At 33.6% G+C, this 26867-nt stretch overlaps 2 protein-coding genes across 4 annotated transcripts; one reads left to right on the top strand and one right to left on the bottom strand.

Annotated features, from left to right (window-relative positions):
• Positions 1-1471: 1471 nt before the first annotated feature.
• LOC117337338 (divergent protein kinase domain 1C-like) lies at positions 1472-5904 on the bottom strand. Its single transcript, XM_033898262.1, is given in 5 exon segments — positions 1472-2758; positions 3320-3826; positions 3828-4187; positions 5259-5467; positions 5766-5904. Coding segments are annotated over 4 exon segments (1233 nt in total). The 5' UTR covers positions 5415-5467; positions 5766-5904; the 3' UTR covers positions 1472-2548.
• Positions 5905-9347: 3443 nt separating this feature from the next.
• LOC117337335 (RNA cytosine-C(5)-methyltransferase NSUN2-like) lies at positions 9348-24268 on the top strand. Of its 3 annotated transcripts, XM_033898260.1 has the most exons (23): positions 9348-9501; positions 10064-10135; positions 10561-10655; positions 10887-11000; positions 11320-11425; positions 11942-12013; positions 12981-13065; positions 13555-13688; positions 14328-14383; positions 14923-14997; positions 15555-15685; positions 16104-16177; positions 17469-17605; positions 17874-17974; positions 19064-19174; positions 19229-19349; positions 20035-20130; positions 20530-20665; positions 21412-21492; positions 22092-22230; positions 22552-22591; positions 22785-22912; positions 23655-24268. In XM_033898260.1, exons 1-23 carry the CDS (start codon positions 9388-9390, stop codon positions 23882-23884), a joined length of 2448 nt encoding a protein of 815 aa, XP_033754151.1. In that variant the 5' UTR covers positions 9348-9387; the 3' UTR covers positions 23885-24268. The 3 variants fall into 3 exon arrangements, with proteins under 3 accessions (XP_033754151.1, XP_033754150.1, XP_033754149.1); XM_033898259.1 differs by having other exon boundaries at positions 19067-19349; XM_033898258.1 differs by having other exon boundaries at positions 19064-19349.
• The last annotated feature ends 2599 nt before the right edge of the window (positions 24269-26867 follow it).

Raw genomic sequence — 26867 nt, 5'->3', positions numbered from 1 at the left:
ATCAATTGTCTACTTCTAAACAGAAAACCTTTAATATACATAATGTATTGCATAGCTGTTTGTAAACATCACAATAGTCAAATAAAATCACAACAAACTAAAAAAAAAAGTTATATAAAAATTCTTGGAATGTTAGAAATGTGGAATTGATAACTAGAACATATTATCTAACTCTACTTCATAAAACTGAGCTGCTGTAAAACAGCATAGCTCACATTGTTGACATATTTTAAGTGAACACTCATTGGCATTTACATGTGCCTAAAATGTCATACAGGGTTTTAGATTAACGTATACATAATTACAGGTATATAAACTACAGAAAACAAAAACATCAAATTTAATAGTGTAAACATATTTCTCAAAAAAAACATGTTTAAAACCCTTTTCAGCCCAATTAATATAAAAATCATACACATTTCATATATATGTATACAGTGCAATGCTTACATTTCAAATCAATGCTTCAACAAATGAAACTGAAAGTGAACCTCTAAACATTGTTTGCAAGTTGAATAAACAATAGACACTCTGAAGAGCTGCTAAGGGAACAAAATGTTTTGGATGTTGGTGGTAATGAACAAAATGTAATGTCTAACCAAAGATTCATTATGTAGATTTTGGCCATGAAAGTGTTTTTTAGCTGAAGAAACAAGTGTACTTTAGGGGGGAAAATGGTTCCCAGGCCCTCCCTTATCTGCTTTGAAGTGAAAAAAAAGAACCATGATTAATGATTGTTTTCAACATTTTGAAGCAGTTTATATTAAAATGGATAATGATTAGTTTGAAAATAAAAACAGGTATTCCCTCATCTGCTTTTTCACAAATAAAATGATAACAATATAACTTCCTCTCTCCTCTCTTTTTAGAAAAAATTGGCCCAAGAACCAAGAGATTAATTTTATTTAGCATTATGTAATCAAGAGATGCAGATATGGATCTTGGTGTCCACCATTAAGCAATCTTTATTGGCTCTGTATATGTAAGACTGATCTTTTCTCTTCTTCTTCATTCTTTTCCCTTTTCCTTTTCATATATATTTGATAACAAGGGGAACCTTCATTTATTACATTTTTACCAGTGAAATATCAAAAATTATTCATTCTGTAAAAGTGATATTTTTCAATCATATTTTTCACTAGTGAAAATATCATTTGACCAATCAAATTAATGATTAGAAAATACAAAAATAATTGACCAATCAGAAAGCCCGACATATATGTCAGCACCTGGACAGGGGGAACTACTTTTTTTGTTTACAAATTATCGCTGTAGGCCTAGTTAGCATACGGGGTAGGTTTTTCGTTGATAAAAAATGTAGTAAACAGAATATCTAACAGTGTCTTCAGTAATACCAAATATATTTCACTCGTGTGGCTAATATTTTGATATTTTTCACTCGTGCTGCACACTCGTGTGGCTAATATTTAGATATTAGCCCCACTCGTGAAATATATTTGGTATTACTGAAAACACTGTTAGATATCCTCTATATACATGTACATACACAATGAACAGTATATATAATAGCCATTTTTTCCTTATCAGTCTCAAAAATGAGTACGCATGTGGAAAATGATCAAAAGAAACCAACATAAACAAATCTGTGAAAGATCCATCAAAACCTTCCCAAGAAATAGTGATAACATCAGGGGGCCAACACAAAAACTAATGTAAATGGAAGGGTGGGCTTATTTGAGGACAATAAAGTAAGTTTTGTTGGCTGCTTAACAGCCTAGATATGTTTGTACTTATTACAAGGCATCGTTTTCCTGTCCGATAAAAAACATTATGGCACATCATACATCTAGATCGATGTTAAAATAAAATTATCAGATTCAAACTATATTATCATAGTACAGGTACATGTTATAAACATCAAGCTGAATGAAACTTTGGGGAAAAATAATCATTTACAGTCGACATGACATCATGCTAAATTATGAATGTGCATACATGTATATAAATTATTGTTTCTCGATATCTTTTTAATATTTTAGGTGTACCAAAACATTGATCATTATGCCAATATGTTAAAATCATACTATTAAAATATAAGTAAATTTACAGTTATTTTGCTTCTATGTTTTGATGATAACAGGACTAAACAAAAATGTCTGTATTGTAGATTTTTGCACCATCACCCCATCAATTTTTTCAAATTAGTTTGATATGTGTTAGAAACCTTAAATCATAATAATTTTCATTTTTTTCCTATTGATAGACTTCAAAGGAACTTCAACACAAAAATATCTACTTACAAAACAACCATTGACTGAGAAACGATTAACAAATTTTAAACATAAGTGTGACAGATGGATGCTATACCAGTATTTATCACCAGCTTTTTCATGGTGGGAAAATAAAAAAGTTCTTCTATTGATAATTTATTTCATATTTAACTATATATATATATATATGTAGTCAATATTGAGCTAGATGTTGTAAAATACAATGTAGACTACAAATTGAATTAAAACATTCCTCGGCCAGTCAATGAGTCACCTTGATGTGAATTTCTTATGAAATCTCTCCTGTTAATTTTCTATCAATGTGTTTTGGTCTGGAGCAGTTTGTACAGCTTCTCCATGACTTCTGTGGCTGTTGGAGATCTTACAACCTTGCCGATATTTTTGTTGGGGTAGGCACAATCCTGTAACACTGTGGTCAGTTCACCTGCGATGGCGGGTGGTGCATCATGCAGCAAGCCCCGAAAAAAGTTTGGCGGTCTGTCAATGAAGATGTCCTCACAAATGTTCTGAAATTTTGAAAGATAGAACTGAGCCGTAATTTACACTACAGAAGACAATTTCTAGATAACATTTATAATTATTGTCTTTAATCTGTTTGGAAATCACCTGATGGACTGATTTTATTTCAGGAAAGTACTGTTGTGGCTGTTATGTTTGATGAAAATCTAAACTTCGAATAATATACTCTTAACAACTTAACAGAACTTTTCAATACACGTGGAATTTATTACACTCGAGAATGAGATTATGGAAGAAGAAGAATATACAGTACATTCTGATCTATTAGAATTACTTCACTTTGCTTTGATAAAGTTGACTGCCGATGCAGTTCTAGTGCATACAGCACGGTGTCTTAAAAACTACGGACTACTAGTATCTTCAAATTGCAGATTTATATTTTTTGGCTGTTGGATTTAATACAAGAAAAATATAAACTTTGGAGAGAAGATCAGAACTCTTCAGAATATTTCATGCTACTTTTAAATAGTTATAATGATTATATATATAATTATTATATATAAAACAATGTTTTGTTGATTTTACTGAGAGATCAGTTGATTACAAACCTGCAGATTGTTGTTCACTCTCCTTCCATTACATGTTTTTTTATGGACATCACACGATCCTCGGCAGTCAAAAAAGTCACAGTCCAAGTCTTGGGTACAATGACCTTTTAAATTCATTGACATTTTTTCATCGAAAAACAGTGAATCTGAATCCAGGATTTTAACTCGCAAGTCTGCACCAACACCAAAATTATCCACTTTCACATCACAAAAATGCAGTGGTTGATGAAAATCTGTATCAAATGATTGTGCAACATCCATCAGTTTTAATGCAATTTCAGCACGTTTAGACCAAGGAGTTGTCACAAAGAACCCTGGACTGAGAATATCTCCAGGAGGGGCATATTCCATGAAATAGAACTCTCCACAAGTGCCATACAGACGAGGCACATATGGCACATCTTGATATACTTTCATAAATAAATATTCATCTTGTTGAAGTAAAGACCATATGTTCAATAAGGCCACATGGTCAGCGTTTTTATACGTTGCAGATTTCACATACTGATCGTAAGTCCATGGACCAAAGTTCAGAGAAAATATTTTGTTTGGATGATACGGTGAAATGCATATCTCCAAAAGCTTTGTTTTTCATCAGAATCTTAGCGATTTCCAGTCCGTCTTTAGAAACTGTACCGTCATCATTCAAAGGCAAAACTAGTCTATCATATTCTTCATCTTTATTTCTGGGTTTGTTCTTCATGACAACTTTGATTGTCTCCCCTGCCAAGCATCCGCCATCACATTCCATGATCAGTACCTTTTTTCCACGACGGTAGTTGGTACACTTGACAAAGTTGATAGTCTGCTTTTCACACAGGTCATTACAAAGATTACCATCTACACTATGGTCTCTATACCTCTGGCACTGAAAGAAAACAGTAATAGGAAAGTTAATCCTGCCAAGTGCCCTTTCATGGTTAGGAATGCCCAGTCAGTAATTGAAACCCTGGCCAGGTCGTCTCATAATCTCTACCAACTGAGCCAAAGAATCATCATCTATCAGTTGAGGGACAGAGACCATATTTGACACTTTATACAAGCAGTTTTTTTTCTGATATAAACTTTGAACACATATTATTTCACATCCAATGGAAGAAACAAATGCAAAGTTGGTGATAGATATTTGTACTGTAAATGATTTATTATTAAAAAATATATATATATTTTTGTAATTTTCTTGATTTTAATACCTGACTTAGGTTATAAGGTGATGACTTTGGTTAAAATTACATGACTTTTACCAATAACTGTTGGATGTACAGCTGTCTATATAACTCCAAGTAACAGGGACTCGGCACAAATCCCCATAAACACATGATCATATATTTACATTTGCTCCGCATTTCCCCATTGACACAATGCTAAGAGGCAGTTGCCACCATACGCCTATAACACCCAGTGGGTCATGTGACATTAAAAAATGCGGGATTTTTTTGTGTTGGTTAAGTTTTTTCCAAATTTGACGAAAAGGGTAAGACAATGTAAATATAAGTATTGAACAGTGGTTTTAATGTTGTTATAGTCGATATGGCAGCAAGATGTATGGTGGGCAAATGTAGCATGGAAACCCTAACGGGTGCCCATGCCATTTGCCCACCATACATCTTGCTGCCATATCGACTATAACAACATTAAAACCACTAGTGTTCATTGCTTAAATGACACACACAGGTTGGAAAGTTGTGTACCAGTTAAGTCACTGTACATAGTCCAAATCTATGATCACAGATAAGTCTACAGTGTAAATTATGTGTATGTTATAGCACATTACCTTTGAACCAATTAACACAATGATAAATGTGTGTGACCTAATAGTTTGCTATATAGAAATACTAATTCCAAATTGTAGCCAATACAGTTAGTTAGAGTGTAATATTTCCAGCTTGAAATATTTAAAGATTTCTGTTGAATGTTGTTTACAGTGACTTATAATTACCACATCCTCCAGAAGGGAGCTGGACTCCTCCATTGAACACTTGTTATCCACCCATACAGTGTGTATTACATGTATAATTAACACCATCATACAAAGTGTTACAAAGCCACATGTAAGCTTCGCCAGTTTCCGTGGTTGCCACCGAAGGATCTTCATACTTCTCTATCATAATTCAGCCTCGTAAACATTCAAGTCTTGATCTCCAAATCCTTAAATTTTTCAATAAAATGTAAATTAAATATTAGTATAATTATCAATAAATTAAACAAGGGAACAAGCAATAATTAGTAAATCATTCCTTTCACAATAATCTCTACAATATAAAATATTTTCAGTGCTCTAACTGGGTTTTCGACTTAGGGATATATTTGATTTATTTTAACAATTTCTTATCGTGATTTTTGATGCTTGATATGGCAGTCATGCCTCATGGAAAATTAAGAATACAAGGCATCTGATAATGATTTGGAAGGAAGTTGTAGAAGTTTATTGGAAGATTTATTTTACTGGATATCTAGCCACGTGTGATTCAGTATCTGTAAGAGGTCCAGAGTATGTATCAGCAAAATAGAGATGATTGTCTCATTGACATCAGACAGGTTAAGATTACGAGATGAGTGCTGTTACTTTCTTTTCACACCAGGAAGAAAAGAAAACTAACCGGAAGTTTACAATTGGTATATAAAAATGAAAAAGGATTTCTTTCCAAAAGATAGAGTCCGGATCCGCCATGATGCAACATATATCTTATAATGATATGTGTATGAGTTAGCTTTCTGAATGACAATCGAATGACACACCCGGGGTTCATTATATAGTAAAGGGCGGAATATACACGTGACAAACATCAAACAGGGAATATAGAAATTAACATCACTAAGTACGTATAGGGAATATAGAAATTAACACCACTAAGTACGTATAGGGAATATAGAAATTAACATCACTAAGTACGTATAGGGAATATAGAAATTAACATCACTAAGTACGTATACGTATAGGGAATATAGAAATTAACATCACTAAGTACATATAGGGAATATAGAAATTAACATCACTAAGTACGTATAGGGGATATAGAAATTAACATCACTAAGTACGTATAGGGAATATAGAAATTAACATCACTAAGTACGTATACGTATAGGGAATATAGAAATTAACATCACTAAGTACATATAGGGAATATAGAAATTAACATCACTAAGTACGTATAGGGGATATAGAAATTAACATCACTAAGTACGTATAGGGAATATAGAAATTAACATCACTAAGTACGTATAGGGAATATAGAAATTAACATCACTAAGTACATATAGGGAATATAGAAATTAACATCACTAAGTACGTATAGGGGATATAGAAATTAACATCACTAAGTACGTATAGGGAATATAGAAATTAACATCACTAAGTACATATAGGGAATATAGAAATTAACATCACTAAGTACGTATAGGGGATATAGAAATTAACATCACTAAGTACGTATAGGGAATATAGAAATTAACATCACTTAGTACATATAGGGAATATAGAAATTAACATCACTAAGTACGTATAGGGAATACATCAATTAACATCACTAAGTACTTATAGGGGATATAGAAATTAACATCACTAAGTACGTATAGGGAATATAGAAATTAACATCACTAAGTACGTATAGGGAATACATAAATTAACATCACTAAGTACGTATAGGGGATATAGAAATTAACGTCACTAAGTACGTATAGGAAATATAGAAATTAACGTCACTAAGTACATATAGGAAATATAGAAATTAACGTCACTAAGTACATATAGGTAATATAGAAATTAACATCACTTAGTACGAATAGGGGATATAGAAATTAACATCACTAAGTACGAATAGGGGATATAGAAATTAACATCACTAAGTACGAATAGGGAATATAGAAATTAACATCACTAAGTACGTATACGTATAGGGGATATAGAAATTAACATCACTAAGTACGTATAGGGGATATAGAAATTAACATCACTAAGTACAGGGAATATAGAAATTAACATCACTAAGTACGTATAGGGAATATAGAAATTAACATCACTTAGTACGTATAGGGAATATAGAAATTAACATCACTAAGTACATATAGGTAATATAGAAATTAACATCACTAAATACGTATAGGGGATATAGAAATTAACATCACTAAGTACGTATAGGGAATATATAAATTAACATCACTAAGTACATATAGGGAATATAGAAATTAACATCACTAAGTACGTATAGGGAATATAGAAATTAACATCACTAAGTACGTATAATGAATATGGAAATTAACATCACTTAGTACATATAGGGAATATAGAAATTAACATCACTAAGTACGTATAGGGAATATAGAAATTAACATCACTAAGTACGTATAGGGAATATAGAAATTAACATCACTAAGTACGTATAGGGAATATAGAAATTAACATCACTAAGTACGTATACGTATAGGGAATATAGAAATTAACATCACTAAGTACGTATAGGGAATATAGAAATTAACATCACTAAGTACGTATAGGGAATATAGAAATTAACATCACTAAGTACAGGGAATATAGAAATTAACATCACTAAGTACGTATAGGGAATATAGAAATTAACATCACTAAGTATATATAGGGAATATAGAAATTAACATCACTAAGTACGTATAGGGAATATATAAATTAACATCACTAAGTACATATAGGGAATATAGAAATTAACGTCACTAAGTACGTATAGGGAATATAGAAATTAACATCACTAAGTACGAACAGGGAATATAGAAATTAACATCACTAAGTACATATACGTATAGGGAATATAGAAATTAACATCACTAAGTACGTATAGGGAATATAGAAATTAACATCACTAAGTACATATACATATAGGGAATATAGAAATTAACATCACTAAGTACGTATAGGGAATATAGAAATTAACATCACTAAGTACATATACGTATAGGGAATATAGAAATTAACATCACTAAGTACGTATAGGGAATATAGAAAGTAACATCACTTAGTACGAACAGGGAATATAGAAATTAACATCACTAAGTACGTATAGGGAATATAGAAATTAACATCACTAAGTACGTATAGGGGATATAGAAATTAACATCACTAAGTACATATAGGGAATATAGAAATTAACATCACTAAGTACGTATACGTATAGGGAATATAGAAATTAACATCACTAAGTATATATAGGGAATATAGAAATTAACATCACTAAGTACGTATACGTATAGGGAATATAGAAATTAACATCACTAAGTACATACAGGGAATATAGAAATTAACACCACTAAGTACGTATAGGGAATATAGAAATTAACGTCACTAAGTACATATAGGGAATATAGAAATTAACATCACTAAGTACATATAGGGAATATAGAAATTAACATCACTAAGTACGTATACGTATAGGGAATATAGAAATTAACATCACTAAGTACGTATAGGTAATATAGAAATTAACGTCACTAAGTACGTATACGTATAGGGAATATAGAAATTAACATCACTAGTACGTATAGGGGATATAGAAATTAACATCACTAAGTACATATAGGGAATATAGAAATTAACGTCACTATAAGCAGAGACATATATACAGTATATATGTCTCTGCTATAATTAAGTAGATAAAAAGAATTTTCAACTTTCCAAAAAATAACACGACAATTACCTAAAACAACACGTATACACGTGTGCAGGTATCACAGGTATCAAGAAAAGAGAAAAACATCGTAACACATTACATCGATTTAAATTGATTTTAATTAAAGTTATTTTATGTTATCTTAATGGTTCTAAATCGACACCGCCTACTCAAGACCAGAATATAGGTCAAGAATATAGGTCTCTGTCAAGACTTTATTAATTTGTGACCATTATATAAATTTCTATATGGTATTCTATTAATTCTTGCAATTTTATGTATACTAGTCCTTTGTTACGTAATAAGTGTTAATAATCCGTATGTGATAAACTCCCCCGCGAGGCAATTTCAAGTGAACAAGGCCGATCATTCTTGTTCAGAACAAAAATACAGGGGCGCTGGTGTCGCTTTGGAACTTCCGGTTTTTTCTCCATGCGGGTTTGTTTTGTAAAATTACATCAAGTTTCGTCAGTTATAAAAACCATTTCTCGTGGATTGTCAGCAGAGATGCCTCGAAACAAACGCTCAGGAAGAAGGAAGCATCAGGTTTATAATGTTTTTATCTAAAAATTGATCTCAAATCATGTATTCTTGTGAAATCCTTATAAACACTTCAGACACGTGTGTCATTTAATATTGTCCCAATGTGTTTATAACGTACACATCAAATATTTGTTGCATGTAAATCAGCTTACCTGGTTAATTAGTACCTATGCTTCCTCGACAGGCTGAAGATCGCTAGACAAAACTATGCTCAGTTTGGTCATGAGCTGCCTAAATCACAATGTCGAATGGAATTCCTTCTTTTCGCCAGATATCAAATCCTTTGAGACTGTCGCTTTACAAGCGTATTGGAAGACTCTAAAATCAATATTGAACATAACCAATCAGAAAATATTTGATTTTGATAAGTCAAGTATCCAATATGATCTGCGTGTAATTAAAATGTACAAATTCAACAGAGTAAGGCTGCTGAATGCATGCTGAAGTAACATAAAACATATTAGAAATATTAATACTGTCGTTGTTTAAATATAGCATTTTATGGCATAGATATATATAAGGCCTATGTCTGTTTGATGTTTTATTTCTTTGTTGTTTTTTTCAGCACAAAAACCAGGGTAGAGGCAACTATGATCTCTCTGTTCGCAGGAATGAACTGTTCGAGAAATTTTACTCTGTGAGTACAATATGTACATATATATAAAAAGTCAAATTTGGTCTTGTATTGTATAATTAAGACTACCATATACTGGGTGCATGTGCTTCACGACACATCAGGTATAAACACTTTAACATATGTATCCTGCTCTCAGTATTCTATGAATGGAAATTTTCACTAATGATAATTATATATAATATGAGATATACCTGGGTATGATTGAAGTCTATTACACTTAAAGTAAATTTCGCTATTAGCTATACAGAATCAAAGAATTGTAGCAAAATCAATCATTGAAAAGAACACAAAAAGATTTTAGTGTGTTGTATATGTTTATTTACTTGACTGGAGCTCATAATTTTTATTTGAAAATATAAGCTCAGTTGTTTACTTGGCTACAGTACTATTTCCTATATTATATTGACCTCTGATCTTTTCTACAGGGTGTTGGTATGGTGCCAGATGGAGAATGGGACAACTTCATCAAGACTCTTCAGGAACCTTTGCCTGTAACATTTAGGATAACAGGCTTCAAAGGGTAAGCACAATCACTCAACATATTGCTCTGGAATCTCTTAAGGTTTAGTGAAAAATAAATTCATAAAGTAACAATTGTGTTTTGTATTACCATATCTCTGCTGACTACAATTTCCTCAACATACCTATTTATCAGTAATTTTGACCAATGATATTAAACACAGTGGACAGAATCCGACACATTTAGATTTATGTATACATATATTGGATTTTGCAATGTATTGTTTTTCAGACAATCAAAGGAGTTGATGAAAATAGTTAAAGGCGAATACCTGAATGACTTGATGAAATCTAGCGATGATGATTTTGAGGAGCAAAAGAAGTTGGTGCCCAAGAATCTCACATGGTATGATGAATAATCTATTTTTTGACAAGCACTGGTACAGAGCATATGACATGTACTGTTATTAAAAATTACAGTATTGTGGGGATTATATGTATCGTGAAAAATCCTGATACATTTTGTATCAAATTGTTCCTTGCTTGAGAAGTGCTGAAAAACAGTGCTTCAGTCACCTGGGTAAATGTAGGAGAAGAAAAAATCATTATTTCCAATGAGATATTAGAAAGAGATTTGTTAAACAAAAAATTGTTTCCAATTATTCTTCATTATTTTATTGAGTCTAGACACTCATATATGTGACACATCTCTTGGTCATTGTTAGGTACCCGGACGAACTGGGCTGGCAGATCAATCTGTCCAAGAAGGAGGTCAGACATGTTGCCCGCCTTGAGAAACTGAAAAAATTCCTGGTGTTCGAAACTGAAAGTGTATGTTTATACATATATATTACTAGGTGTATTGGGTTAGGATATCATTCAAGTGGTTCGTGCCACAGGGACTTGGCACAAATTCCTACTCAATGGTTCATAAGTTTGTATGATACACACATATATATATATGGATAGTAAGTTTGGGATTTGTACCAAGTCCCTGTGTTCAGTATATATAGCCATCAACTGTTTAGTTTGTACTTGACAAAAATTTGCCACAAAAATCATATTTAAATTGATTTTATGTGATACATTTTTATGTTGAACAATCTTAGCGTACCATTTCTTAAGCTTTCCTGCCTAATGAAAGAATCTTGATTTTGTGCCAGAAAATTAAGAGGGGTCCTCTGTTAAAATCAACAAAGGAAAAAGAACATATTTCTCTTAAAAACCGATGTTCTTATACAACAACTTTTAAAACATTTATTTATTGTGTTAAAATGTTGATAAAATGTTGAATGTGGATTGCGCAGAGCAGAATATCAGATTCATGAGTAGATTTGTTTAATATAGGGAAACATAAGTCGCCAAGAAGCTGTGTCGATGATCCCGCCGTTGGTTATGGACATCAAACCTCATCATAAGGTAATGTTATACCCCACCATACAGTGGTCAGAGCTAGAGTTACCATCATAAGGTAATGTTATACCCCACCATACAGTGGTCAGAGCTAGAGTTACCATCATAAGGTAATGTTATACCCCACCATACAGTGGTCAGAGCTAGAGTTACCATCATAAGGTAATGTTATACCCCACCATACAGTGGTCAGAGCTAGAGTTACCATCATAAGGTAATGTTATACCCCACCATACAGTGGTCAGAGCTAGAGTTACCATCATAAGGTAATGTTATACCCCACCATACAGTGGTCAGAGCCAGAGTTACCATCATAAGGTAATGTTATACCCCACCATACAGTGGTCAGAGCCAGCTAGAGTTACCAGCATCCTCGGCCCAAGGTGTAAATCTCATTTAATTAAGAAATAGTGCCGCCGAGGATGTGTTACCATTACTCTATCAGAAACCTAGTTATTAAGAACTCAAGTTTAGCAGAATTTGATATTCACTCATTACTAGTGATAGGAAGCTGATATGTTTTGTTAAATTTATTTTGGTTGCAAACATTGTTGCTGCAGTCAAATCTAAAAACTGTATTTTGACAAATTTTAATAATTTGTTTAATTTTACATTTCATCAAGCTTTTAGTGGAAAAATACGCATTTAAAAAACTTAACTGTTTTTTTTTTTCTGAAATGAATTTACAGTGTCATGCACAATAAAATTGATCTAATACAGACATTGCCTTAAATTGATGTTAAAATGTGCTCTTGTATACATGTTATGCTATATGGTATAACTGGGGCCATTCAAGCATGAGACAATGGTTACTCACAGGAGAAATGAAATGAAGATTAGGAAAACATTTTAAAACAACCATATTACATGTTCCTTTGTGCCCTTTTTTTCTAATGTTTAAACATCAAACTTAGGGTTAAGTATTTGTTGAGATTAAAAGTCAAATCTGTGATGGTTTTCCTTGTGTATATAGGTACTGGATATGTGTGCTGCTCCTGGCTCCAAGACCTCACAGCTAATCGAATATCTTCATTCTGGTGACTCAACTGTAGAACCAGGTAGGCAGTCGAGTGTTTGTAACATTCTTTTGTAACATTAATTTGAAAAAAATGAATTCAATATTAACTCTAAAATAATTCTTCTTGTGGAAACTCTTAATGAATTCTGTCTAGACTTTTCGAAAAGCAAATGTTATTGTAAGTGGAATTATTGAATTTCTTATTAAGTTATATATTTATTAAAATATACTTATTTCAGTGGGTTCTTTTTTTTTTGGAGGACAGAATATATTTCTTTTTAAATGACACTCAAAATAATTTTTTTTTTAATGACACTCAAAATAATTCTATAGTTTGTTTCATGATTTTGATATAAATACAGCCCTTTTCTTTTAATAAGACATTTGGTAAAACTGAAATTGTAATTATCTGAAAAAAACAGTGACAGTTACTATACCAAACAGTAGGATGTTTTGTGGACAATACTTCATTAAATGTTATTAATTATGGTTGTACGCTTTGATATTTTATAGAAACAATATATTTCAGATGGATTTGTAATTGCCAATGATGTAGATAACAAGCGTTGCTACTTGATGGTACACCAGGTGAAACGCCTACAGAGTCCTTGCTGTGCTATCATTAACCATGATGCCACTAGTCTGCCCAAACTCAGGTGTGGGGTACGTCTCTAGCTTAAAATTCCTAGATCAGACATGAAAATTTATGGGGTCATCGTCTGGGTTTTTTCCAGATACTCTGGCTTTCTCCCCTTGCATGTATATATACCTAATTGTAAAATAAATAATGTTTAAATTATAAATTGTAAATTAATGTGCCAATATATTGTATAACATCAATGGTTTGCTTTTCCAAAATTTTGTGACTTAAAAGTAATGATAGGTAAAATCACTATTAAAGTGTAAAAAAAGAAAGAAATTTGAAAAATTTGTGAAGATATTGTACCTTTAAACATAAAAATACTTAAAAGTAACTTGTATTCGGGCTTTTTCCATACATCTTCTACAGGAGGACTCCGGAGAAGAAATGAAATTCTATGCGTAGTGGGTGCTGGCAAGAAAGGGGTTAATATATTGCACTGTTTGAATTAACTGCTTCTTTTGAAAAACCTTAAGTCCTCCTGTTAGGTTAGCAGGATAGGTGTTGGCTGTCTGTTATATTTGATAATTAATGGTCACTATTGTTCATGATATGTTTGTTTAGTGGTCAAAAAGTTGATCCCTGCTTCATCAGATATTTTTCTTTTAGTACTATGATCATAATGTTATGCAACTCAATTACCATTGATTATCTATTTACAGGATGGTCCCCAGGACTTTGTGATGTTTGACCGAGTTCTCTGTGATGTTCCTTGCAGGTGAGGTGAACCTGTGTAAAAAATGCAGTATGTTACACAGGCAAAAATTTTCATGTGGGATTCGTGTGAAATTCATGTGAAATTTGCATGAATAATTTCATGTTAATTTCACTTTTATGCCCTTTTCACGTGAAAATTTTCATGTGAATTTCATGTGAAGAAATTTTGTCTATGTACGATACTTCCCCTTTCCACCTCTGACCCCCTACCCACCCACTAATAAAAAAAACAAAGCAGTAAATTAATGATCATTTAAAAAAAAAATCACTAAAACGCCCAATTTAACAAAATAGCTCTTTGACCAAAAACTAATATGCATTGTTAAGCATTCACATGGCAGGCTCTAGACAACCAGTCATTGTTTTAGTTACTCTAAAGTGTAGTCGTATTTAGTTATGATTTGTTTCTGTAATATCAAATGGTTTCGTTATGATTTGTTTCTGTAATATCAAATGGTTTAAAGCAACATGTCTTTCAATTGGTTGAGAGTGTTTACTTTCTCATTTTTACCAGGAATGGTATATTTTTGTATTTACTAGTGGCGACGGAACCATGAGGAAAAACTTTGATATCTGGGACAAATGGAGCATGAATCAAGCCATCAACCTACACAGGTAAAAACACTTGAGATATTTGATTGAGTATCTAGGACATAGCATGAGATTTCCTACCTTCTTTTATAAGACTGTTTATCAATATATACATACCTGATGCATGTGATGTCAGTAGTTCTGTGATTGGAACAGGAAATTTAATCCCCGCGTCCGAGAGAGTGGCTCTGTGATTGGGACAGGAAATTTAATCTCTGTGTCAGAGATATAAATATACTCCCATGCAAGTACCGTAACTCATAGATATATGCTGTTTACTCCATAGCTTTGCCTAGCAACCACATTTTATTTAACCGTAATTAATCCTATGCCTGGTTATAAGCCCATCAGTGTCTGTAATGCTAAGCAGTGCTATTTAACTGTCTGGTAATAAGCCCACCCCGTCCTCAATTCAAATTTATGTGTTTGGCCCTGGGCAAATTACAGGATAAATACGGTAATAATTACTAGAGGACTTCTGCTAATCTGTCAGTGGACCTAATTAAATAAAACACAAGCGAAAGGAAAACAATTGATTAGTTCAGCTCTACAGGTCATTGTTGGTGTTTTCCTGTCTACAGACAACAGACAAAGATCCTGAGGCGAGGTCTAGAGCAATTAACTGTGGGTGGTCGGCTTGTGTATTCCACGTGTTCGTTTAATCCAGTGGAGGACGAGGCTGTGATAGCGGCAATGTTAGACCAGTGTAAAGGTAAATTGGTTTACTGGTACTTTTCTTAAAAAAAAAATAGTCAGATTTGGGATTTTCCAGTAAAATATAATCCATATCCTACAGAAGATCTCCAGGGAAAAAAAAATGATGGTTGTTGAAGAAATGTGGCTTAGTATATGGTACTGCTTGAATTAAATAACTTGTTTTAGTGGTCCGTATTTAAAAAAAAATTGTGTTCTCCAGATGGATACACTATAATACAGTGATAACTAATGCCTCTTGTTTTATTTATTCATTATATTTGCAAAATTTCTTCTTATGGCATCCTCAATACTTATGGATGGGAAAGTGTATCAGCATCAAGTTTGTTCTAAATCTATGACCTTGTCATGTTGAGTCATCTCCGTTTAATGTATAACCAAGATTTTACTTATGTTCAGTAGTTTTCGTTACACAGGTAGTGTGGAGTTGGTGGACGTCAGTAGCGAGCTACCTGGACTGAAGTATGTGCCTGGTCTCACTTCCTGGAAGGTAAGGGAGATTACACCTGATAGATTGGCGTGTTTGATGAGGGTGAAGTTGGTGGGTTAGTGGGTTACTGAGGTATCATACAACAGGAAATATTACACCTGAAAGATTGGAGTGTTTGATGAGGGTGAAGTTGGCAGGTTAGTGGGTTACTGAGGTATCATACAACAGGAAATATTACACCTGAAAGATTGGAGTGTTTGATGAGGGTGAAGTTGGCGGGTTAGTGGGTTACTGAGGTATCAAACAACATGAAATGTTCGTGGCGACTTTCTTCATGGTTTCAAGCTATTATGAGTCTCATGACAGTAAGAGATTTTGTGGGTATCTCTTATAGATGAATAGGTGAATTTCAACTATATTTGTTGTATTTATTTTCATGGTTCCGTATCAAAGATGAAAACCAGAATGTTTATACACAAACATTTCAGTATGTCTTTGGTCTTAAATCCTTGAAAGTAATGGGACTTACCACTAAAGTCATCAGAAGTTTGGTGTTCATGGAAATAAGGCGTCTTTTGTGAGGGGATTGATAAGTATGGGATGTAGTATGTCTATATAGGAACCAGATGGATTAAAAAAAACAATCATATTATTTATTGTGAATTACATGACATTTGTGATTGATCTATAAAAAATACATTTTGCAGTTCATATTTTTATGAACTTCATTTCAAAAACAGAATCTGTTCCAAACAATATCATTGATATCACTTAAACAAACTTTATTAGTGCACTTCGGGAACTAGGGAGGGGGAGTATAATTTTACATTATGTCTCTCTGAATATCCGTCCATCCTACCATACTATATCTTGTCCAGGCTCTGTCTCCTACACTGTGAGATGGTGTGTCATGTACCAAAAGTAGGTCACTCTGACCTACCTTTTGACCTTTGACCTACATCAGTAAAGAGTTTGTCAAGTCATACTTCCTATACGACATGTCACTTGATTACCCTGACCTACATTTTGACCTTGACCTACATCAACGAACATGTTTGTCTAGGCTTTGTCTGCTATGCAACTAGTCACTGGAACTTCATATTTGGGTCATGGGTTCACCTTGGTGATGCACCAAAACTAAGTCACTCTCACCTATATTTTGACCTATATCAAACGAAACAAATAGCCTGATTTCATGCACTACCTGTTAATGGAACTTTTTTACTTTGGGCATGGGTTTATCTTACTTTAACCAATTAATGGGTCTTAAATCAACGCAGTTAGATTGATACGTTTATCAATCTTTGATAGATTAGGACTGACTCTATACTTCATGTACATATGTTGGCAGCTATTCTTCGGTGGTCTGGACAAAGGACAGTGGTACGAGACGTACGAGGCAGCCAAGGAGAATAAAGTCCCTAACATGAATGCTTCATTCTTCTGTCCTACTGCAGATGTAGCTAAGGCCATAAATCTGGACCGCTGGTAAATAAATCTACATAATGTTATTGATAAATCATAGAGAATGTTGAACTTTTTAATATGCCATCTCATGGTTACAAAATTCATGAAGTAAATTGTGAGATTTTCTGATACTGATATAAAAAATATATATATTTTTGTTTTGTGAGGGGTTTGTTAGACACAATGCTATTTGATTCATTGTTTTTAGTTTGATTGTGATTTTTAAAAAATTGTTTCTATTGTTAGAATTATTGTCCGTACTTGACCCCTCATATTTTGTTGTTATTAGCGTCCGAGTACTTCCTCATCATCAGGATACTGGTGGATTCTTCATAGCTGTCCTCAACAAAAAACAACACCTTCCTTGGCAGTCTGTCCCAAAGGAAAATGGTAAAACTTTTAGTTCTTTCTCCGCAGTGTTTACTGCTATCCTCGGAAAAACAGCTATTGTAATAATATTATTATTCTGATAAGTAGTCGGTTAACACCTACAGATAAAAAAATATATCAAGCCAATAAAATCAGTCTTTCCAGGCAATTAAAAATACATTAAGTATGAGACCGTCTAACCTGGTTTAATCAACGTCTCTAACTTAAGCTTAAGGAAATTCCTTGACTTAAAATTTTTAATAGGGAAGTATTGTTGTCTTAAAATTTTCAATAGGGAAGCATTGTTGGATGTAGGGAAAAGGTCTTAATTTTTTCCTTAAAATGTCTAGATTCAAGTGTTGCTAGGCATTCAAATCAAATTCAGAGATGCGATGTTGGAGGTATTACATATTTCAGAACAATAATGATTTTTTTTTTCAAGCCAGATTTAGTTTAAGAAAGTAGAGATTGTCAAACACGTACATTTCAGTTCATTAAAGTTGAACTGATCAATTGTATGAAGCTGTGAAAACTGATTTCAATGCAGTCAAAAGCAACAGGTTAAATTGTCTGTGCCAGCTACTCTGAAATTCAACAGATAAAATTAAGTTTTGGCAAAATCCAGCTCAATTTTCTTACATAAAATTATCAGATAAATTTGTTGAATTTTATATAAAATTTAAACATACAAAAATATTCGGACTATTCAAGTGAAATACATATTCTACAGGAGTACTCAAAAATGAAGAAAAATTGTATGTATAGTAACACAGAAGAAAATTTAGCTGATTATGTAGCATTTATCTAAATACTTCTTTGTGGGATTCTGTTTGACAAATCTGGAGTCCTTGTTAAGTAGATACAGTAAACGTACGTATATGAGCAATTTTCTTGTTTGAAGCTCTCTGATAAGTCATGAATGCACTTTGTGTAGTTTCTGTATGGTTTCTATGGCAAACATTGTAGCAGTGCAATTTCATCATGAAATTATCTGTTTTTATTTGATACCTCACTAAAATTTAAACGCACCAAACTAAGTATGTTAACGGTATACTGGAATGTACCTGATATGTAGTGAGATTTATTTATTGAGGAATATTTCACCAACAGCAGTTGCAGGGAAATGTGTGGAACAGACAGGTGATGTTACAGAAACTTTGACTCAGAAAACAGATAATGGCATGGACACCAATACAGTAGAAAACCCTGACAGCACTAGCACAGACACAGGGAAGGCAGACACAGTCTCCGACACGGGGAAGGCAGACACAGTCTCCGACACGGGGAAGGCAGACACAGTCCCTGATGCGGGGAAGGCAGATACGGGAGATGAGACTTCTGGCACGGCGACACAGGGAGAAAAGAGGAAAGCCGAGAACCAGCACCCTAATGATAGGTAGGCTAGTATCTCAATGTATTGATCCAGTAGCATCTACTTCACAATGGTATATTGTGTCATTACTAATGTGAGGAAAGTAACTGAAATATATGGCCAGGATAACCTCTAGATGATGGAAATAAAAAGTTAAAATGTCACAACTACTTTTGTCGGTTTTTCCACCTTTCCACATGTTTCTTATCAGTATAATATGACCGGGCAAGGTGTCCTGTTGGATGTCTTCGGTGGTATACTTCAGTGAGGTAGCACTATCTTACTGAGACAAACACAAACATACTGCAGCCTCCCAAAGCACATGCATCTCGCACATGTGGAGCTGTCCTTAAATGACCATTGCTGTTGATAGAACGTTTAACAATACTAAATCAGTCAACCTGCATGCAAAATTTGGAATAGTACCTGAGGTACACTCAAAATAAAATGTGTCATGTTGGGGAGATGGAATGATGGACAGATGATGTGTCATGTTGGGGAGATGGAATGATGGACAGATGATGTGTCATGTTGGGGAGATGGAATGATGGACAGATGAACAAGAGGAGTGGAAATTATCTTCTATTTTCCTCCAGAAGTTTTTTGATAAGAGATTCATCACAAGTTGATAACACAGTTATCGTTACAAAGTAACACAATAAGACATGCTTGTAATTATTTATCCTACTAATTCTGAACCATTTCTCAGGGCGTTTGCTGGCAAGCACAACAAGCGAATGCAGGGATATAAAGAAGACCCTTTCTTGTTCCTGAAGAACGACGACCCGTTATTTACACCTATCAGGTATAGTATAATTTGTTCTTTTATCAATAGAACTTTTATGGATCAAATCTATTGATGATAATGGCTGAATTGTCAAACCAAGTAAATGTAAACAAATTTCCTTTGTAAAATGTCCTCCATTGAGAAAGTGAGAAATATGCTGTAAACCAGATATTGTTGATATGACCACACTGAGTTTAAAATGTTGTATTTTATTTTGTTATTCAATTTTTTCGTGAAAGCTTATGCAGGATACCATCAACAAGTATAATCATGAATAATAATGTCTTGTTTTGGCATGAGTATCCATAGCGAGATTTCTTGAAAAGTTACTAGGTAATAAATTATATATCAATATTATGCTATTGGAGGTTTAATTGTTTAGATTTTTATTGAAATCTGATGAATAACTGATTACAGAGAATTCTACAGTATCAATGATAAGCTGGCGACTGACCAGATCTTATATCGCACAGACTCGGGGAGGATTCGGTCCCTATACTACGTTTCTAAATCCATACGTAACTTACTCCAGAGGAATTGCAACAGAGTGAAGGTAGGCTTACATAAAACTACAATCAATATTTAGGTGGTACAGTGGTAACACACTTGTCTCTCACTAGGTGACCAGGGTTCGATTCCCTGATCAAACATGAAAAGGTACCTGGTCACCTGCCCCACCATGTGGGTTTTCTTCCGGTACTCTAGTTTCCTCCCAGTCAGACCCTTGAGAACTTGTATCCTGGCTAACAAGAGTGATTGATATAAGTTGATAAAAGTTGTTTCACAGTTGTTGTAAATAATTAAGAGATGTATATCACAATAATATTGCTTTTTAACTGAACTCAAGATGTTGACAACAATTTGATGTTGTTACACATGTTTTAGTTCCTCTACATTCAGTTGATCCTATCAGATGGGTAATTGATCGATTTTCTGATAAATTAATGTTAAATGTGTGTTTCATCATAATTCAGTATTTGCTATTAAATCAAGTTAAAGTATACTTGTAAAATATTGTTGTATAAGGGTTTTTTCCAGTAAATAAAAATTGAAAATGAAATCAGCTAAAACCAAGACTTCAAAATAAATCAATTTATGCAGAGGTCAGTATTCTTTTAACACTAGTCGATGTAAAGTATTCCTGGAGTGATTCCTCTGTAAAACCTGGAGCTTTAGGGTATGATGGATGTTTTACTGGAATAGCCCAGGAGTAAATAATGTCATTCCATACAGTCATAATTGAAGATTTTAATATAAAAGATTTTAAGGTACAGATAATTAATTGGATCTTTTTGATAGTTTGTTAACACAGGTGTGAAAGCCTTTGGAAGGAGTCCATCTCCCTTAGTCACAGAATGTGACTTCAGATTGAATCAAGAGGTGAGTACCCCTCCAAACCTTACCATTGTCTTATTTCTCAGGTAAAAGGTGGACTGTCCTGACACTTTTTTCATTGTATACTGTAAACAAATTTATTTTGGTGCACACAAATCATCCCACATTGCTGACGATGAGTGTGGTGATGAATTTGATTATTTGCAATACTTGCCGGAAGTGATATACAGAAAGTACCTTTATACCAATTAAATATGTACGGTTAGTACTACTAGCTTTCATATATTACATTCGAAAGTGATGTCTTCATCTCTATATTCAGAAAATCATACAGAATGTCGTTGGTCTTTAGCTTTAAAATATTCCCAGAAATGTTACAGATATGTATTAAACAATCAAGTATTATTACTGTTTTTCATATTGATAGACAAGCTCCCTGCTTTACAGTCTAAATATCCGGTGATGGAATCCCAGAATAGGAACAGTGTTTTTATTTTGTGATAATGAAGCCCACAAATTAAAACTTTTCTTCATTGAAGATACATAATGGAGTATGTGGGTACTAGACTGGATTGTAGATTTAGATCCACTTCCTGAAACTTATCCTTTGTTTCTGACCTTTATTGTATTGTATGGATTTACAGGGCCTCGGAGCCTTACACAACATGATAACAGGACGGACGCTCCACTTCGGACGAGAAGATATGCTTACCCTGCTCTCTCAGGACAATCCGTACTTTGAACGTTTCACAGATGATGCAAGGGAACAATTCAAAAGAATCAGTAAGTGGATTATAGCATAACCATTAACAATCATTCTACCATTAACTGTGGACTATATTCCAGTAAAAGATATATCATTCGGGACAATTCTAGGGGGGAAAATGGTTCTGAAGAAAATTCAGCTTATATATGGTACTGTTTGAATTTAATCTTTTCTTTTTTGGTATCTGTATGAGTTTGATGTCTAAATTAAGGTTCTAAAATTATAATTCATGTCTGAATTTAGGGTTTAAAATTAATCTCTCTGTTGAGAGTCTATTTCTATCTCTGATTGTCTTGTTAAAGTGACTGAAATTTCAGTTTGTTTTTCTTTGATTTAAGGCCCAGGAAGCGCCGTCTTCAAGTACTGCCCAACAAACAGGTAATCTTATATATAGGTATCAATGTTACAAATCACTGCAAAAGTAAAAGAGATATTTAATATAAACAATTTGTATTTTTCTGTTTATTAACATTCTGAAATAAAGTGTGTAGTTTTACCGAAATGGAAATCATAAATTTGTAAACAATATTATGCAGCAGTAGGTATAAGGATGACCTTTGACCTGTTCTAGTGATGCTGAACCGGCCTGTGATATCATCGTGTGTGGGTGGAAAGGAAAAACATCAACTCGACCTTTTGTTGGCAAGCACGAACGTTGCCACTACCTCCGTCTGTTTGGACTGGAGTTGGAAGAACTAGGTAAACAGCTTAAGAAATGCTTTAATCAGGCGTAACTCTCCCCTTCACTAATCCATTTACGGACATGGTTAAATTGTAGCGATTCGTTAAGCTCATTTGGATTTTTTTGGGGTAATTAATGATATTATGTGATTTTCTTTACCAAGTTGTAACATTTGTTTAGGCCCATTTTGACTAGTCCAAGAAGAGCTCCAATTTTCACTAATTTCCAGAAAAGAAATAGATAGTAAAATAAATTTATAGTCCAGCTCATATTTTGTGGGAAAAAAAGACATTCATCCAGCTTCAAACTTTTGATAAATACACGAAAATTGGAAGCATTGAAAAAACATTTATTGCAGTATGTGGACAAATATGTAGTAATTTAAGATATCTTTTCATGCCCCTGCCATGAAATGGGGGGGGGGGGGGGGGGGGGGGGGGCATATAGTGTTATCCATGTCTGTCCCATCATATCCAGTCTCGTCCTGTCTTGATGCAATGTAACTAGCTAATCTCAGGAACTGCTGATGCGATCCTCACCAAACTGTTTCAAAGTTTCAAGTGGCAGTGGGCGCCTTTATATCATAGACATTTTCTAGTTTATATTATTGACAGCGATGTGATTTAATACAACAGAAAAAGAATGTATATTTTAAAGATTGCTTATGGCATACTCAAAAAGAATGTATATTTTAAAGATTGCTTATGGCATACTCAGAAGACGGAAGGAAGTAAATGCACATTTTTGTTACCTTTACAGTCAAAGAACACGAAGAACAGCGAGAGCGTCGGAAAATGGCAGAATCTATGCTTAGCGATTTGAAGGAGTTTGATGATGCTCCGAGTGATCCGGAGAATTCTAACGGGGAGGGGGAGAATACAACCTCAAGAAATACAAAGGACTCTGCAAATAATGAAATGGACTGTGACGTTAAACAGGAAGTGAAAAATGTGGAAGAGAAAAAGGATATTGAAGACGGAGGGGTTTGACCATCATTTACATTGACTCATTGAAATATATACAGTTCTATAGGAAAGAACCGATTCATCACCCGACTAGTGTCGTGATATCCTGACTTCTGTGTTAGATTGTTACTAATGATGGATGGAGTTTAGACAAGACGAGATATAAAGTATGGAAGATATGATAATGAAGGTTGTGGTATGTCAGATTCTCTCCATTTCGACAGATATACGCAAATGAATGGGTGTTCAATTTCAAAATATTTTATTAACAATACACATATAATAAAAGAATGAGACAACAGGCTAAGTCTATATAAGTCTTCTTCTGAAGATATTCCAGTTAGACCTGGCAGAAAGATGCTATGTTCCATATTTAAATACTAAATTAATGATATATTGCTAAAAAAAGCAATATTGGTTACTAAGTAGACGATAGTATAGCATCAGTTATATCAAAAATAGAAATAATTTCAATGGAATAATTCTCCAAAATAGAATTGGTCAGTTTGAGTGGAAACATAACATATCAATGGGTGTTATATGTCTAAAACAGACACCTCAGTGACATAGCTTCACATTGTAGAGATTCTACTTGTTACATATTTGTAATGTTTTAATCAAGTTCATCCACTTGTTGACACACAATTCTGAATTCCCTTTTTATGGAGGCGTTTACGCCTGCCATATTACAATCACCTACGAGTTGTGACGTCACAATCTCTCACTTTCATTTTCGTTATATTTCCTTTCACAGTTCATTTTGTAGTTTCTTTCGGTTCATATATGATGTAGTTGAACTATATATACATTTATGAAAACTATCAAGACTACAAATAATGTGCTATTACATGAAAAAAGGTATATTCAGTATAAATTTCTCTTCGGCGGAAGCCCGGAATTTGAGACCTCTGGTGGTAATTTCTATAACTAGGGGTAATGATTCGCTTATACTATTAGTTTCCAAGTATGAGGCACGTCATTGTAGTCCGTCATTCAAAGTAGATGTGCACAGAAATGTATTAACTATGCTTATAATGTTGTGAACATTTCAGGAACTATTTTGAATAAACAATAAGAATAATGTCTTGTAAATATCTACACCTGCATCGATTTTTGCAAATCTATATCGAAAATACTGTTTGAAGGGAGATAACTGCGAGATTCTGACGTTACCTTACAGAGGACACTTGTTTAACTACTAGGAATAAAGACGGCATAACAACCAAGCGCAAACAAATTCCCGATTTTCATAATACCCTCCAGGTTTTGGCTAACAACATTTCTTTTGTTTAAAACTTGGTAGTTTGTTCACGAGATTTTATGAGATTTGGTCCGATATTTAGCGATCACGTGTTCCGCCTGTTTTCGTGAGCGAGCACTCTGTCAAAATGGAGGCACGTGGACACGGGCTTCACACGAAGCATCAAAGTGTGATGTTTGTCGCTAGAAATTAATATCTATCAACATGAATTAAAGGCAAGTTGCTTACAAAGTTTAAATCTGTTTGTTGACCCACTGAAATAAGCGTTTGTTTATTTAGGACGAAACTGTTTACGATAAGTTGTTCAAGCCTGGCCAGACCACAAAATCACAATATCTACTGCGATTATAGTCCGAATTTTCTGACGATCTTCCTATATACTATATGCAGACTTTAATCAGCGATATCAACACCAGAACCCTTCGGATTACTGCGATAACTGATCGAAGTCCCTGTGTTTCAAATCTATGAATCGGTAGACCTAACGTGATCGGTGATGGCGTGATGGAATTCGATCGTTTATTTTTTAAAACTTAAGAAAACTGGCACATATCTGTCGTGGTGGTCATTTGTGCTGTACCTTCCCCGACAGAGACAATATACATAATCTGGGCTTTTGTGATAAGGTTTACTGCAGTAGCTACTCGCACTCGTAATATGAAAATGCTAAATTATTATTGAACCAGCTTGTCTTATATATATATTATTCAGCTCACGATTCAACCTTTTCAAATGTTTTCATGTAATATAACTTTTTGTTGTTTTCATGAAAAATGATAAATACATGTATATCTATTGGCAATCGATATATCATATCCATATAATATAAGACTTTCTCAAATATCAATATTCCTCATAACTTTCAAAATAAATCTATATTTGCTTTTGAAATTTAATTAAAAATGTTTGATTTTCATGTCACGAACAAATCCCTTAAATGATCATCAATCTCCTTATTGGTCTCCAGAAAGTGTGAAAATAAATGAAACTTTTTTGTCAATAATTCTATTTATTATGAATTCATGTATAACCATTTAGGTTTTTTCCAATGTTGACCTTTAAAACTATATATATACAAGCAACAATCTGTGGGATGTCAAATATGGAAGGCTATATAGCTGTTTCAGGATAAATTGCCAAAAATGCTTATAAGTACTGTTTCTTATCACATATATTGGGATTTTGACTATTATGTGTTATTGCTACTTAAGTGTAAATTTTTTCGGCTTAAGTGATAATGTATTTCTTTGTACTTGTGTGCAACAGACATCGCAAGAGTTTAATTCTCCTACATATAATATTGACTCCTACAAAAAGAAGTTGAGTGATCATGAGTGGTTGACTACGAGAGGCATTTTATCAAATCTCATATTGACCATACTGATTGCTCATGATCATATTTCATCCGGCCTAGTAAACTCTAGAAAAAACATCTTAATTTATGAAAGTAGCTAACTCCTTTAATGTATGTGTAAAAATTAAGTATATATATATATATATCGTACAAAACATCAAACTTCTAATATGGTAGATATGAAACATACATTTAGGCTGACTGCCTGATAATATGATACAATTTGTACAGAGTTTACAATCCTTTGACATTCAGCTCATAATATACACCATTATAATTTGATCTGTCGTCATGCGTCGGTCTTCTTCTTAAGACCAAGATATCGCAGAATGGTGTACAAAAGGTTCTTAAGCTGTTTTATCAAAATTGTTAATTTCATGGCCCTCTATGTG

Source organism: Pecten maximus, chromosome 11, assembly GCF_902652985.1.
Source record: "Pecten maximus chromosome 11, xPecMax1.1, whole genome shotgun sequence".
Taxonomy (NCBI): domain Eukaryota; kingdom Metazoa; phylum Mollusca; class Bivalvia; order Pectinida; family Pectinidae; genus Pecten; species Pecten maximus.
Note: the sequence above shows the minus strand (reverse complement) of the source record. Positions and strands in the feature narration are given on the sequence as shown.

Excerpts from the sequence above, each read along its gene's own strand:
- LOC117337335 (XM_033898258.1), top strand. The coding sequence starts at position 9,388 with ATGCGGGTTTGTTTTGTAAAATTACATCAAGTTTCGTCAGTTATAAAA. Across the intron at positions 15,686-16,103 it reads AATGTTAGACCAGTGTAAAG|GTAGTGTGGAGTTGGTGGAC; the intron begins GTAAATTGGTTT and ends TTCGTTACACAG. Across the intron at positions 22,592-22,784 it reads AAGTACTGCCCAACAAACAG|TGATGCTGAACCGGCCTGTG; the intron begins GTAATCTTATAT and ends GACCTGTTCTAG.